A 14,010-nucleotide genomic window follows, 5' to 3' on the forward strand; every position below is an offset into this window, starting at 1 on the left:
TACTCTTGAGTTTATGCAATCCAGAACCATGATCACAGTATATTTCTCCGTAGTCTATCTCATGTCATATGTAATATATTCCAGGGTGGTTTCTGCCATGCAATCCTTAGGAATGTCACTCTTCTGAATCATTGTCTGCTTCAAATTTTTGCTCACTTGTACCCCACGTCATTTTGCCATCACCCAAGAAGAGCCACTGGTCCCTGGTCCTGATCATGTACCAACAGGCTCTGTGTGCAACCTTTGGGTTGCTTCTGATGAGGACCAGAGTCCCAGGTTCTTTACTGTGCTGTCTCTAAGCCTCACACTGATTTCTACCATAAAATTACCTTATATACAGAAGTTGACCTTCCTAGCTCTTATTCCTTTTCTCCTCCAATCCAATCCATTTTCCCCATTCTAAATACTGTCTTAACATCCCACCACCTTCTTCAACAGTATTTTACCTACAGTGTTGCCTCACCTTTTATTATTTTACTAAATAATGAGAGTGGGGCCAACAGCACTCCCACCCTGTACCCTAAAATCTAATTTCTGAAACAATCCAAAAAGGTAAAAATGTGCTTCCAAAAACTAACAGCTTTGGAGATACTAGGCATGTTGCCAACCTCACCCTGTATTTCGGTTGGCTCCAATCCAGCCAGGTCACCTTCTCCTAAAATAATGTCTGAGACACAGAAGTTGATATACTTTTATGAATTTGAAATTTTATTTCTCAATTAAGTATTTTTAATTTTTCATTTAGAAGACAACTTTTTCAAGTGTAAATGAACTTCTGAAGCCCTGCCCAGTGAAAACATAATGCAATCAGCTTGCTCCAAGGTCGTGAAGCTTCAAGTTCACATTTCTCTTTTAAGGCTTCTATATAAAAATAAGATTTACATACACCTGTTAAAATGGAGATGCAATTAAAAGTAATACTTCTCTGATATTCCTCCCTTTGTTCTTAACCACTTTGACAGGGAGAACTAGAGCACATCTTAGTTCTAATTTTCCCTGTCAAATAAATAATTTGCTAGAAATTAATTGGCTGCCAGTCCAGAGAGGGCTTCAGGAATTCCTCAGGACCTCCCCACCCCCTTCATTTTTCAATTTTGTGGGGTTGTACAATCACTCCACTCTTGGATAACACAGCACAGACTATAACACTATGTCAGGCTATCTTGCCATGAACTCATTCCTCTCTAGTTATCTACAAGTCTTATTAGTTTAGAGATAAAGGTACAGTGAGTGTATTCCGCTGATTCAACTCTACCCCCAAAACATCCTCCTCAATGTCCTCCTAATCTCATAGGCTCTCCAGTTTCTTCCCACAGTTCTTTAGCTCATTGTTTGATCCCTTGATTTCCTGACACCATTTCCAAAGTCAAACCATAATGGTAATTCATTGTTTCAATGGTAAATGCTTGAGTCCCACTTCTGACACCAAGCAAACATTTCAGAACCTGTCATTATGCCAGTTGCATCGCAGTTGGGTTACAGATAAACGGGAAGAAATCCTACACGCAAAGTTTAAAAATTAAATAGAGTTCCTAGCTTAATTAGCAAAAGGTAGGTAATAGCATAAGAAGCAGGTTGGCCATACAGATCAGAAACAAAGGAAGCATATCTTTGGGTCCCTTCTCTTGGCTGCCAGAGCCCTTCCTTGGCATCATGTAGCTGCTGGTGAAACTGCATGAAACATTGGTCCTTGCTGAATCTGAAAAGTCCAAATTTTGCTATGTCCTTACTGCCCTGTTATAATAATTCCTGAAGAAGGCACACTGGCCATCAAACCCAGGTAATTAAGAAATTCTTACAAAGTGTGTCTCCTCTTAGCTCTTGAATAAAACTCAGAACCAGCAAGTCCCCATCCTAACCTAGAGAGAGGAAATAGAATCATTCCCTAGCTTTCTGGAACAGCACAACTGCCTCCAACTTTAACACATTCCAAAAAGTCCATTTTACTGCAGTCCATGCTAAGAGAACCTTGTCTGTTTCAGGGGTGGTGTCTCTTCCTTTCCAAACTCTGCCAGATTTCATACTTTATTTTATGTTGGGATTTTCCTTCTGCTTTTCAAAAGGCTTAATTGTTCACTCCAAAGTTAACATTTCTCTTCCCCAGCCCAGACTAGATCACTCTCCATTTATTCATATATTCAGATCCACTTATTAAGCTTCCATGTTCCAGTTGGTAGGTGCTATGCTCAAACATGAATATCATACACTCTATGGCATACTGGAATAGTTTATAATACTTGGGTCCCCCTTGTTATAAAGTCCTATGCCTCTCTATCTCTGAACCAAACTGTCCTTTTATATCTGGGCCAAATCTCCTGTTGGTATATAAAACATGGACAGACCACCTCATCATCAAGGATCTTAAAATGATTAGATCCAGAATTGATATATTAGTGGTCTCCATCCATCACATGAAAATCTGGAGTCTGAGGGGCACATGGGTGGCTCAGTTGGTTGAGCAGCCAACTCCCAATTTCAGCTCAGGTCATGATCTCAGGGTTGTGAGATCAAGCCCCACATTGGGCTTTGCACTGAGCATGGAGCCTGCTTGGGATTCTCTCCCTCCCTCTCCCTCTGCCCCTCCCCCCACTCATGTGTGCACACACTCTCTCTCTCTAAAAAAAAAGAAAAGGGGGTGCCTGGATAGCTCAGTCAGTTAAGTGTCTGCCTTCAGCTCCGGTCATGATCCCGGGGTCCTGGGATCGAGCCCTATGTCCAGCTCTCTGCTCAACAGGGAGCTTGCTTCTCCCTCTCTCTCTGCCTGCTGTTCCACCTGCTTGTGTGCTCGCTCTCTCTCCCCCACCCCCATCAAATAATAAATAATATTTTTAAAAAATACTAAAAATAAAATTAAATTTTAAACAGAAAAGAAAATCTGGAGTCTGGAAATAGTCATAACAACTTGGAATTGGATTGTTATTCTCCCATGAGACCCAGAACTAGATTTCCTGATGGGCCATCTCTGTTTTACATATGTGGAGATCTGGCCCAATTTCCCTGGAATGAGAAAAGACAAAGTGTGGGGCAAAAGAGAAGCCAGCCAGCATGCACCCGATCTCCTGAGCATACTTGTGGTCTCCACCAGATGTGTCCTCAAACCACAGATGTGGAAATTTAAACCAGAACCTGGTTGGCTCTCCAGCTACCAAACAGAAATGCCAAAGGGTTTGAGTAGTCAGACTTTCCTTTCCTTCACATGGTGCTGAATTTCCACACAAGTTATTGAGACTATGTCCCTGTGCATTCTCCTATATTTCTAACCTCTCCCTCATCACCTCTACCCAAGAGATAATCAAATGCCACAAATTTTATCCCCTAACCATTTCTGATTCCAAATCATAGCTATCATAGCTACCATTGGTCTTTTCATCTGTTTTTTCAACAAATGTAGACATTTTCTTTAAGATCTATTTATTTATTTGAGAGAGAGGGAGAACACAAGTTGGGGGCGGAGAGGCAGAGGGACAGGGAGAGAAATCCTCAAGCAGACTCCCCACTGAGCACAGAGCCTGATGTGGGGCTCGATCCCACAATCCTGAGATCATTACTTGAGTCAAAATCAAGAGTCAAATGCTCAACCAACTGAGCCACCCAGATGCCCCAACAAATGTAGGCACTTCTTATCTCATCCCCCATCTCCTAGGCAATACCTCCTCTGATCCACTCTCCTCACTGCTTCCAAAGGGTCTTTCTAAAATATAGTTTCTCCATTGGTTTCTAACTGAATGCAGGAGAAAATCCAAGAAAACACCCTGCCTTTGACCTACTCTGTGATCTAGTAATTCCTAACTCCCTGAGATAATCCACTCTACTTGACTTCCTTGACATCCTTAAATGATTCCTTTTGAACTTCATGCCCTTCTCCTCCTTTGTCTGGATTAACTTCTACCCATATTATGAGACTTATCTTGAGCATTCTCTCTCTAGGAAATCTTCACTGATCCACTGTCACCCCTAAGAGTGAGAAACATCCCTCCACATTTCTAGACCACTCTGTGGCTGCACACACCATTGTACTGAAAGAGCATTGTAAATTTATGAAAGGCAGACACTATGTTGTCGTCGGTGAATTTTTTTGTTACTAAATAATGTAGGGATACAAGAGGAAGAGGATTAAGTACCTACTGCCCAGTTTAGGAGACAAAACAATGCTGATGGAATTATAACCCTCCCTCATTCATATTATCAGCAGTTAACACATCTCTGGTCCCATAACGAGTATTCGGGAGGAATTTGTTGAACTAAGGTGCATGATACCATGAGAGTGATGTGCTGTTTTACGTATTAGATCTCACTGTTGCACACATGTTTTGAGATGGCTTTCGAGCATGCAGAGAGAGGGGCACAGGTACCGAGACAGCCACCACACTCCCCTCCTTTTTCTCCCTTGAGACCAGAGAAATGTTCTGGAAAAATTGTAGGCCTAGATGGAGCCAGAGCCCTAAGCCAGTGTGGCATTAACCGGTTCATAGAGGACCCGACCCTTAGCTTCGTCTGTTTTATCATCAAGCTCCAACTAACAGAACCATCTGAAACCATCAGGACCTCCTCCCCCAGAGGAAGGACCTCCTCCTCCAGAGGCCTCTGAAAGTCCCATAGGAGCACAGAGAAGACGATGATTAGTCTGACTTGCAAAGTATTAGGACACGGTAATGCTGGCACAAATTGGAGGCAGAAACAGCATTTCCTGAATTTTGGCCTCAGGAGGAAACTTTGCAAATATTTAAACAGCCTCTGCCTCTATTCACATCACCCAGTTCCCTCCGGCACTTCGGTCCCCTGCTTTCAGTGTGACTACCTATATCACACAGTAAGTGACAGGGATATTGTCAGGAGAAATTGAAGGAACAAACCTGAAGATGCAGACTTTGCTCCCAAATCAGAGGCACTCTGTTCCACCTGGGGACCTTCTTCTTAAGGGCTCTTGGGACCTAGTGGCAGACAGCAGCATCCTAAGAACACAGAGAAAGTCTCCAAATGGCCTGGTGTTTTCAGCATCGGCACTCAGGGTATCACATAAACCAGGTAGGCATACTTTTTTTTCTATCAAGGGTCAGAAAGTGAATATTTTCAGTTTTTTAGACCAGACAGTCTCTGTCATAACTACTCAACTCTGTCGTCATACTGGGAAAACAGCCATAGACAATACATAAATGAATGATTACAGTGGTGACCAATAAAACTTTGTTTATAGACAATAAAACTTGAATGTCCTGTAATTTTCATGAGTCACTAAGTATTATTTTAATTTTTTTCAACCATTAAAAATTATAAGAACCACTCTTAGCTTGCAGGCCATGCACACTGAGGCAGTAGGCCAGATTAGCCTATAGACCATAGTTGGGCTCCTCCATCTCAAGCATGTTATACATAAAACACCAAAAGAACCGGGGCACCTGGGTGGCTCAGTAGGTTAAGCGTCTGCCTTTGGCTCAGGTCATGATCTCAGGGACCTAGGATCGAGCCCCGTGTTGGGCTCCCTGCTCAGTGAGGAGTCTGTTTTGCCCTCTGTCCTTCCCCCTGCTCGTTCTGTCTCTCTCATTCTCTCTCTCTCTCAAGTAAATAAAGTCTTAAAAAAAAAAAAAAAAGAACCTAAGTCCCCCGTATTTCAAATAATAGACGAAGAATGCAGACTGTGTTATTACAAATGTTCTAAGACCAAAGGGAATGCAAGTCTTCATGGGAGGGCTCTAACATGGTAATAGAGAAGGGAACACAGATTATCAGAGATGTTAGGAAGAAAGAAATACAGACCAACATAGGCAGTCAGCTCCTGAAGCCGGATGAGTATGGGTCACGTCAATTCCATCTGAGTGTTGCTCTTTTTAAAACTTCCCTGAACTCCTTAATTCCCAACACATGCTAAATACCATTTCAGGGGCACCTGGGTGGCTCAGTCGGTTAAGCGTCTGCCTTCGGCTCAGGTCATGATCCCAGAGTCCTGAGATCGAGCCCCACATCAGGCTCCCTGCTCAGCGGGAATCCTGCTTCTCTGAGACTCTCCTACTCCCCCTGCTTGTGTTCCCTCTCTCGCTGTCTCTCTATGTCAAATAAATAAATAAAATCTTTAAAATAAATAAATACATACATACATACATACCATTTCATTTTCTTAGAGGAGTTTCCTCTGACTTCTGTTTTTATCAAATGAGGCAGAACAGGATTGTTCCATTACTAAGACCTTGGTTTTGACAAGTTATAGCTCAGGGTGTTTTATATGCATGCTCCGAAATATCTTAATGAACAGGAGTTAAATCAAGTTTGTCCAATTAAGGGAAGAAAGTAAATGATCGCTTTCATGATCATCCATTTTTTTCATTTTGACCTTTGAAACGATTAAGCCTAATTAGTATAAAATCCTCACTGAACTCCTGGCTGGGTTAGTGTGGTCAGACTATGAAGGCCAGAGATTTGTTGGAAGTTGGCATGACTTTCCTGCAGATAAAGTACGTCAAGGAAGCACAGCAGCGTCACTGATGGATAAAATCAGAATTCCCATCACTCTGATTAGTTACAGATCATTTGCCAAACCACCCACTTTTGGGGACCTCATCTGAGTCCACAAGGAGGTAATATGGGTAGGGTGGCCCCAGTGGCATCTTCGACCTCCAGCGTTTCTATGATGCTCACATTTCTGTGTTGGTTATGGAGGAAGAAAGAAGCATGTGGGTGTTGGAGAACTTTAAAGGGGAACTTGTATATGATTTCAGGTCCAGATAGCCTCAGGACTCACCTAAAGCCTTGTTCTGGAAATGGGGAAGAGCTTTCCTGAGGCCCGTACAATATCCAAGAGTGCACCCCACTCACCTTTACATCATATCCAGTGTTTTCAGGATTTTAGCTCTACTAGCGCTTCCTTTATTCTTTACCTCCCTCAATGTCTCCTCTCTCTCTCTCTCTTTCTCTCTCTCTCTCTCGTGGAGAAGACCTGGTTGTTTAGTATGATCCTCACAACTATCCTTATACCCCATAGCCCATCTCCATGTCTTTATAAGTTTTTCCTCTTCCTCCAAGATGACCATCCTTCCTCCCCAAGACCAACTTCTCCATCTGAGGCAGGAGACCACCTCCTGGTCCCTGATTCAGAACTCTGCTCTGTTTTCTTTTCCCAATTTCTGACTCTCCTTCATAGTTTTCATGCTCTCACCACCCTCACTTATTTTCTTCCCTTGACATTTTTCTGTATTTCTTCACAAACTCTCCTGGACATGCAGAAAGTAATAAAACTCCCATGCTGTTATGCATGATGTTGCAAAGTAGAAACTTCCAGTATGCATGTGCAGAATTTCTTTATGATAGGTGCCCAAGATTGCTCTTCTGTCTGGTACCTGCATTTCAACTTTATAAAAAGTGTCAAGCTGCTCTCCAGACTAGTTGTATATATTTTCTCTCTGACCAATAGGGCATGGATGCCTGTTTCCTCCTAACCTCACCAGCACCCAGTTTCCCTGACATACTGGTTTTTGCCAGTGGGTGTGAAATGAAATCTCATTGTTTTCTTTCCCTTTTTACTTGTGACCTTGAGCATCTTTTCGAGGGTTTACTGGCTATGCCTCTTCTGTGAGTTGCCTCTTTATGTAGTTTGCCCTTTTGCTCTGGGGTTTTTGGTCTTTTTCTTATGGATTTGTAAGAGATCCTTTTATATTCTGGATACTAACCCTCTGTTCATTATATGGATTGTATGTACCCTTTGAAGTCTGCATCTGACTTGTGTCATGCTGATTTAGTTTAAATGCTGTAAAACTTAACAGTTCTTTTTAATGCTCTGTGCTGTTTCAGAAATTTTGTTCTATTCAATATGATAAAAATTATCTCCTGCATTTTGTTTTTAAATTATTACTATTTGGGGGCACCTGGGTGGCTCAGTGGGTTGGGTGTCTGTCTCTTGGTTTCCACTCGGGTCATGATCTCATGGGTCATGGGATCAAGCCCCATGTCAGGCTCTGTGCTCAGTGGGGAGTCTGTTTGGGATTCTCTCCCTCTACCCCTCCCTCCAACTCTCTCTAATAGATGGATAAATCTTTAAAAAATAATTACTGTTTGACTTTTCATATTTATGTATTTAATCCACCTAAAATTTATTTTTTAAAGATTTATTTATTTGAGACAGGGGGGGGGGTTGGGGGAGGGGCAGAGGGTGAGGGAGAAAGAGAATCTCAATCAGACTCCGCGCTGAGCACAGAGCCCAGCGTGGGGCTCGATCTCATGCCCCTGAGATCATGACCTGAGCCAAAATCAAGAGTCTGACGCTTAACCAACTGAGCCACCCAGGTGCCCCTAAAATTTATTTTTATATAGAGTTCTAATTTTAATTATTAATCTTAATACTGAATTGTCCTAACATTACTTATTGATTAATCAGTCTCAAGGCTGCAACCGATTTTTAATATCAATTTCCTGTTTATAATTGGGTCTATTTCTAAGGTGTTGCCCTCAGTGTTCTATTTATTTGCCCCATACCAGTTTCACATTGTTTTAATTAACATAGTTTTATAAGGAGACTTGATTTCTGGTAGGGCAAATCCTTCCCTCTGGTTCTTCTTCAGAAATGTCAGGGCTGTTGTTTACCCTTTGCTCTTCTGTATACATTTTAGAGTATGCTTGTCAGGATCAAGAAAGAAATTCATTTGATTTTTTGTTGTTGTTTTTGTTGTTGGAATTGCAGCTTTATGATGGGGGTAATACTGAGTCATCCTCCCCTGAGCACAATTTCTCTTTCTGTTTATTTAGGGTTTTGTTTATGCCCTTCAATAGTATGTTTCCGTTTTTATACTAAGATCTTGCACATCTTTTCATATATTACTACCTGCCTTATAGTTTTTGTTGGTATCCTAAATAACTTTTAAAGTAACATTTTTTGGGGGGGCACCTGGCTGGCTCACTCGGTAGAGTGTGCGACTCTTGATCTCAGGGGTGTGAGTTCAAGCCCCATGTTGGGTATAGAGATTACTTAAAAATAATAAAATCTTTTTAAAAAAAGATTTTAAAAAGTAAAGTAACTTTTCTTGGCTTGAGTACAGATGCCCTTTTATTTCCAGTTTGATTTGTATCCAGCAAGCTTGTTCTTGAACATGCTTGCGAGTCCTGATGGTTTATGTATGTATTCTCTTAGATTTTCTATGTAGAAAATCAGATTTTGAACAATAATTTTATTATTGCCTTAACTATTCTTATACATTTTCCTTTTCTTGATTTTTTGCATAGTCTAGGACCTCTTGTATAACATTGAATAGGAAACATGATGGCAGTTATGCTTGTCTTGTCCTGATTTGAAAGAGAATATTCTAGTATTTCACCATTTGGTATAATATTTGCTTTGGGTCTGCAATAGACATCTATTATAGGTTAAGAGAAATCTTATTTATTCCTAGTTTGCTAACAGTATTTGGAAATTTTATGTATCTCTGTAATGGTGATATTGTATTACGTCTTTAATCTATTAATGTAGTGAATTACTTTCATAGATTTCTCAAAGACTTAACCATCATTGCTTTTCTAGGACAAATGCTACCTGGTCATCATATATTTATTTTTATATATTTAGTTGGGATTTTTTAAAAGATTTATCCAACATATACTGCCTGACTAATACAGGATTTTATTTAACTTTCAGAACTTTGTAAGAATAATCTTGTAAAAATCTTGTAAAAATAATTAGACATACTTTAAAAGTACATTTCTATTACTATGAGGTTGAGTGTTCATATGTTTGCCAGTCTTATTTGTACAAACAAAAAAGTAAATATAGTGTTGATGTACATTTCTGTTACTACAAGTGAGATAAAGCATTTGTTCATATATTTAAGAGATATTTGTATTTCCTGTACCATGAGCTCTCTTTTTGTATCTGTCACCATATCTTACAATTGTATTATTAACTTTTTCCTGTACTGGTGGAGAGTTTCTTTACATATTAAGGAGATTAGCTATTTAACTATAATTGGAGGAAATATGTATTTTCTTTTTTCCACCTTTTTAAAATTTTTGGATGAGAATATTTAAGTTCTATCTCTTAGCAAATTTCAGTTATACAGTACAGTGTTATCAGCTATAATCACCATGTTATACATTAGATCCTAAGACCTTATTCATCTTATAGCCAAAAGTTTGTGCCCTTTTATCATATTCTCTCTATTTCCTTCAACCCCCAACCCCCAGCAACCGCTTTCTACTCTGTTTCTATGAGTATGACTGTTTTTTTGTTTTTTGTTTTGTTTTGTTTTCTTGGGTTCTTTTGTTTGTTTGTTTATTTTTTGGTTTTTTTAGATCCCGTGTATAAGTGATACCATGCGGTATTTTTCTCTCTGTGGCTTATTCCACTTAGCATAATGCCCCCTAGGTTTACCATGTTACTACAAATGACAGGATTTCTTTTTTTAAAGCCTGGATAATATTTCTGAATATATATCACATTTGTTTGATCCATTCGTCTGTTGATTGGCACTTAGGCTGTTTTCATATCTTAGCTATTGTGAATAATGCTGCAATGAATAGAGGAGTATGGATATTTCCAAGATCTGTCTTTTTTTCTTTCAAATATATACCCAGAAGTGTGATTGCTGGATCACATGGCACTTGTTCTACCTTTAATTTCTTCAGTTTCTCTGTACTGTTTTCCATACTGGCTGTACCACTTTACATTTCCATCAACAGTGCACAAGGATTTCCTTTTCTCCACATCCTCATCAACACTTATTATCTCTTGTCTTTTTGATAATAGCCATCCCAACAGGTGTGAGGTGATATCTCATTGTGATCTTCATTTGCATTTCCCTGATAATTAATTATGTTGAGCACCTTTCCATGTACGTGTTGACCATTTGTATGTCGTCTTTTAGAAACATATTTTAATTGGTTCTTTGGTTTTGCTCTTGTTATACTTTGCCTATGTTTTCACCATGCCATTTTTTTCTATTTTTTATATAATTTTTTATTTGTACATAAAATGTGTCAATTTATATTTACCAAATTTATCTTTCTTTTAAAACATACCAACTTTGAGTTACACTTAGGAAGACCTTCCCCACTCAGAGGTTATAAAAATATTTCCCTCATGTCTTCTGCCATTTTTATGGTTTTATTTTTTATAGTTAAGTATTGATCTATTTGGAATTTATCCTAGTGTGCAATGGAGTATAAGGATCCAACCATAGTTTGTTTTTTTTTTCCAGATCCCAGTTTTCCTAATACCATGTATTGAATGTTCATTTTTCCCCATTGATTTTAAGATGTCATACTTATCATATACTAGATTCCCTAAAACCATCCTTGCTCTCTCCCTTTCTTCTTTAATAGAAAGGTATAGCTCATTCTTCATCAATATACAGATTTATCTGTATTTGTCTCATGGCCCTTTTCACTTGTGGTTTTATATTATAGGTATTTTACATCTGTTTTATTTCTCCTACTAAATATTAAGTTCCTCAGGAGCAAAATTCTTACTAACAGTAGTTAGTAAATAAATGCTTTAGGCAAAAGAAGTAAAGAGAGTTGAAAGCTCTTGTGCTACAGGCCGCTGGCCCAGGACAAAATGGGGCCACGTACCCTGTTCCATTCTTTAAAGTATCATCCCTCCACCTGCACTGGGTTAGGAGTAGATATGGCATCTGTCCAGTTCCACCAGCAAGAGTGGTGGAACATGGCCAAAAAATCATAGGCCCTGTGTCCCAAGTTTGGATAGCCTCTCACGTCCTATTGTATCATGCAGAGAGATGTCAAAGCCACCCATCTGTGTTCCATTTCTCCCAGGAGAGATCCCAGACCTCTACTCTGATGATGAAGTCGAAAACATCATAAACAATGTGAGGAATGAAGTCAAGAGCCAAGGTCTTGTTGACAACAGAGAGAACTGTTGGAAGTTTTTTATAAATCGGGTCCGACGACAACTGAAGGTATAGAAGGATTTACGGCCCAGGGTAGGCGGACCAGAGATGGTTCTTAAGAGCCTCTGCTGATATTTTGGACACATTGATTGCCTGCCCTCATTGATTACACTGGGAGTGGGCAGGGAAGGTGGATTGCCCTTCTTCGCCTGAGCAATTTTGCAAGGCTGCCCTTCTCATCTGCTTCAAGGGCAGTAGCCTCCCTCTTGCCTCATGCAGTCCCAGCATTCTTAATTTCTTGGCTAGAAGCCTGGCTAGTGTTGACAGATTTTTTTCTTCCTCTGTTGGATGTGTTTCCCAACTTCCTGGGAAATAAAGAACCCAAAGCCATATCTCTCTATGAGTATCTCCCTGATACTTTCTTGGTTCTCCCCACCCTTCTGATTTCTCAGGTGACTCTCTGTTTTTCCCCTGTGGGAAACAAGCTGAGAGTCCGCAGCAGGAAGTTCCCAGCCATTGTGAACTGCACGGCCATTGACTGGTTCCACGAGTGGCCTCGGCAGGCACTGGAGTCCGTCAGCCTCCGCTTCTTACAGAACACAGAAGGCATTGAGGTGAGAGAGCAAAGGAGACACTCTTCAAGTTCCTCTCTACCTCAGGTACAAGGAATTCCATGTCCAGAGTTTTAGGGTTCAAGTTCAGGCTTGGATAGAGTTGTTGGAGCAGAACTTTCCATGTGGTGAGGCCATGAGTAGGGTGGGCCGTCACCTCCAGTCTTCATGTCCAGACAGTCGCTTTGTTTCCCACTCTTTGATTTCAGCCCACAGTCAAGCAGTCAATTAGCAAGTTCATGGCTTTTGTGCACACAAGTGTCAACCAGATGTCTCAGTCTTATCTGAGCAATGAGCAGCGCTACAACTACACAACTCCCAAATCATTCCTGGAGTTCATCAGACTCTACCAGAGCTTGCTGCGCAGAAATGGAGAAGAGCTCAAGTCCAAAATGGAGCGTCTCGAGAATGGGCTGCTGAAGCTTCACAGCACGTCTGCGCAGGTGGGTGGTGGTCTTTTGTTGCTCTGCCTTCAGAGCACTGAGAGGGAGTGGGAGCGCTCCATTCCAGGGAACTGGATGGATCACAGTCCAGGCCTGAGAATCATGTATGGTTTTCCAGAGGCCTCAGTGTCACCAGAAACTGTTCCAAGAGTTAAGGCTGAGCTCTCCCTGAGGAGGGTCACACTCTCAGCTTCAGGTCTGGTCTGCTCCCAGGTACTGATGATGGAATCCTCTGGAGCACCTCTTCTCTTTTGCTTGTTTCCCCTCTCCCCCTCTTCTGCTACCTTCCTTTCCTCTCCAGTCTGCTTCCCTTCCATCTTCAAAACCAAAGAGAAGAATCTATACCAGCTTTTCTTTTATTTCTTTGTATTGTCTGTCAAAGCATCATCAGAACCTGATTTCTTAAATCCTGTCTCATTTCTTGCATTTTCTTCATATATTCCCAAGTGGTTGGCCATCGAAAGAAAGTCCGTGTTGTCCTATCCTCGTAATATTTTTCTACTTACTCTTCCAAAGGGAACATGCCTATCAGACATTGCTGATCCCTTGATGGCCCCCTTCTGTGCTCTGTTTGCCCACAGCAGAGTCAGCTGGTGGTGTGGTTTTCCTGCATTTGCACCATTAAACTCAAATTGTGATCAACTTTAATTCTTGGGCATCCCGTGTTCCTGTAGATATCTAAGCCTTTTGCTTTGTCATCATTACAGAGCTTTGCCTTTGACATAACTGTTGAATTCGCTTCTTCTGACTTGTCCTCTCTCCCCACTTTAGTTTCTTGAATCGTAGATGCAATATGTCTAGAGGATTTCAGCTCATTTATTGGGATGCAGTGAGCCCTTGCAATCTGTTCACATAGAATTTCTTCTGCTTGGGCCATTTTTCTTCTGTTATCTGGTTTCATTCATCTGGTTTGGCCTCTCCTCCAGGAGCAATTTTTGCCAATGGTTTCTCTGTGCCCTGTATCTATTATGTCCTCACTCATTGATCTCATCCTTTTGGCTTTTTTCCCTCTACATTCTAGGAGAGCTTTTCAAGTTTATCCTCAACAATTCTAATTTAATAGTGGGTAACATTGCTTCTGCTTCTTAGGTTTCCAGTGAAGACTCTAATTATGCTATTACATTTTTAATATCC

At 40.7% G+C, this 14,010-nt stretch overlaps 1 protein-coding gene across 1 annotated transcript in view; it reads left to right on the forward strand.

Moving 5' to 3' along the window:
* Window positions 1-14,010, forward strand: part of DNAH9 (dynein axonemal heavy chain 9) — a 338,319-nt gene that overhangs the window by 203,841 nt on the left and 120,468 nt on the right. The window contains 3 exon segments of the mRNA XM_078066359.1: window positions 11,749-11,891; window positions 12,275-12,436; window positions 12,643-12,876. Coding sequence (XP_077922485.1) covers window positions 11,749-11,891; window positions 12,275-12,436; window positions 12,643-12,876 — 539 coding nt within the window.

Source organism: Halichoerus grypus, chromosome 2, assembly GCF_964656455.1.
Source record: "Halichoerus grypus chromosome 2, mHalGry1.hap1.1, whole genome shotgun sequence".
NCBI classification, from domain to species: Eukaryota; Metazoa; Chordata; class Mammalia; order Carnivora; family Phocidae; genus Halichoerus; species Halichoerus grypus.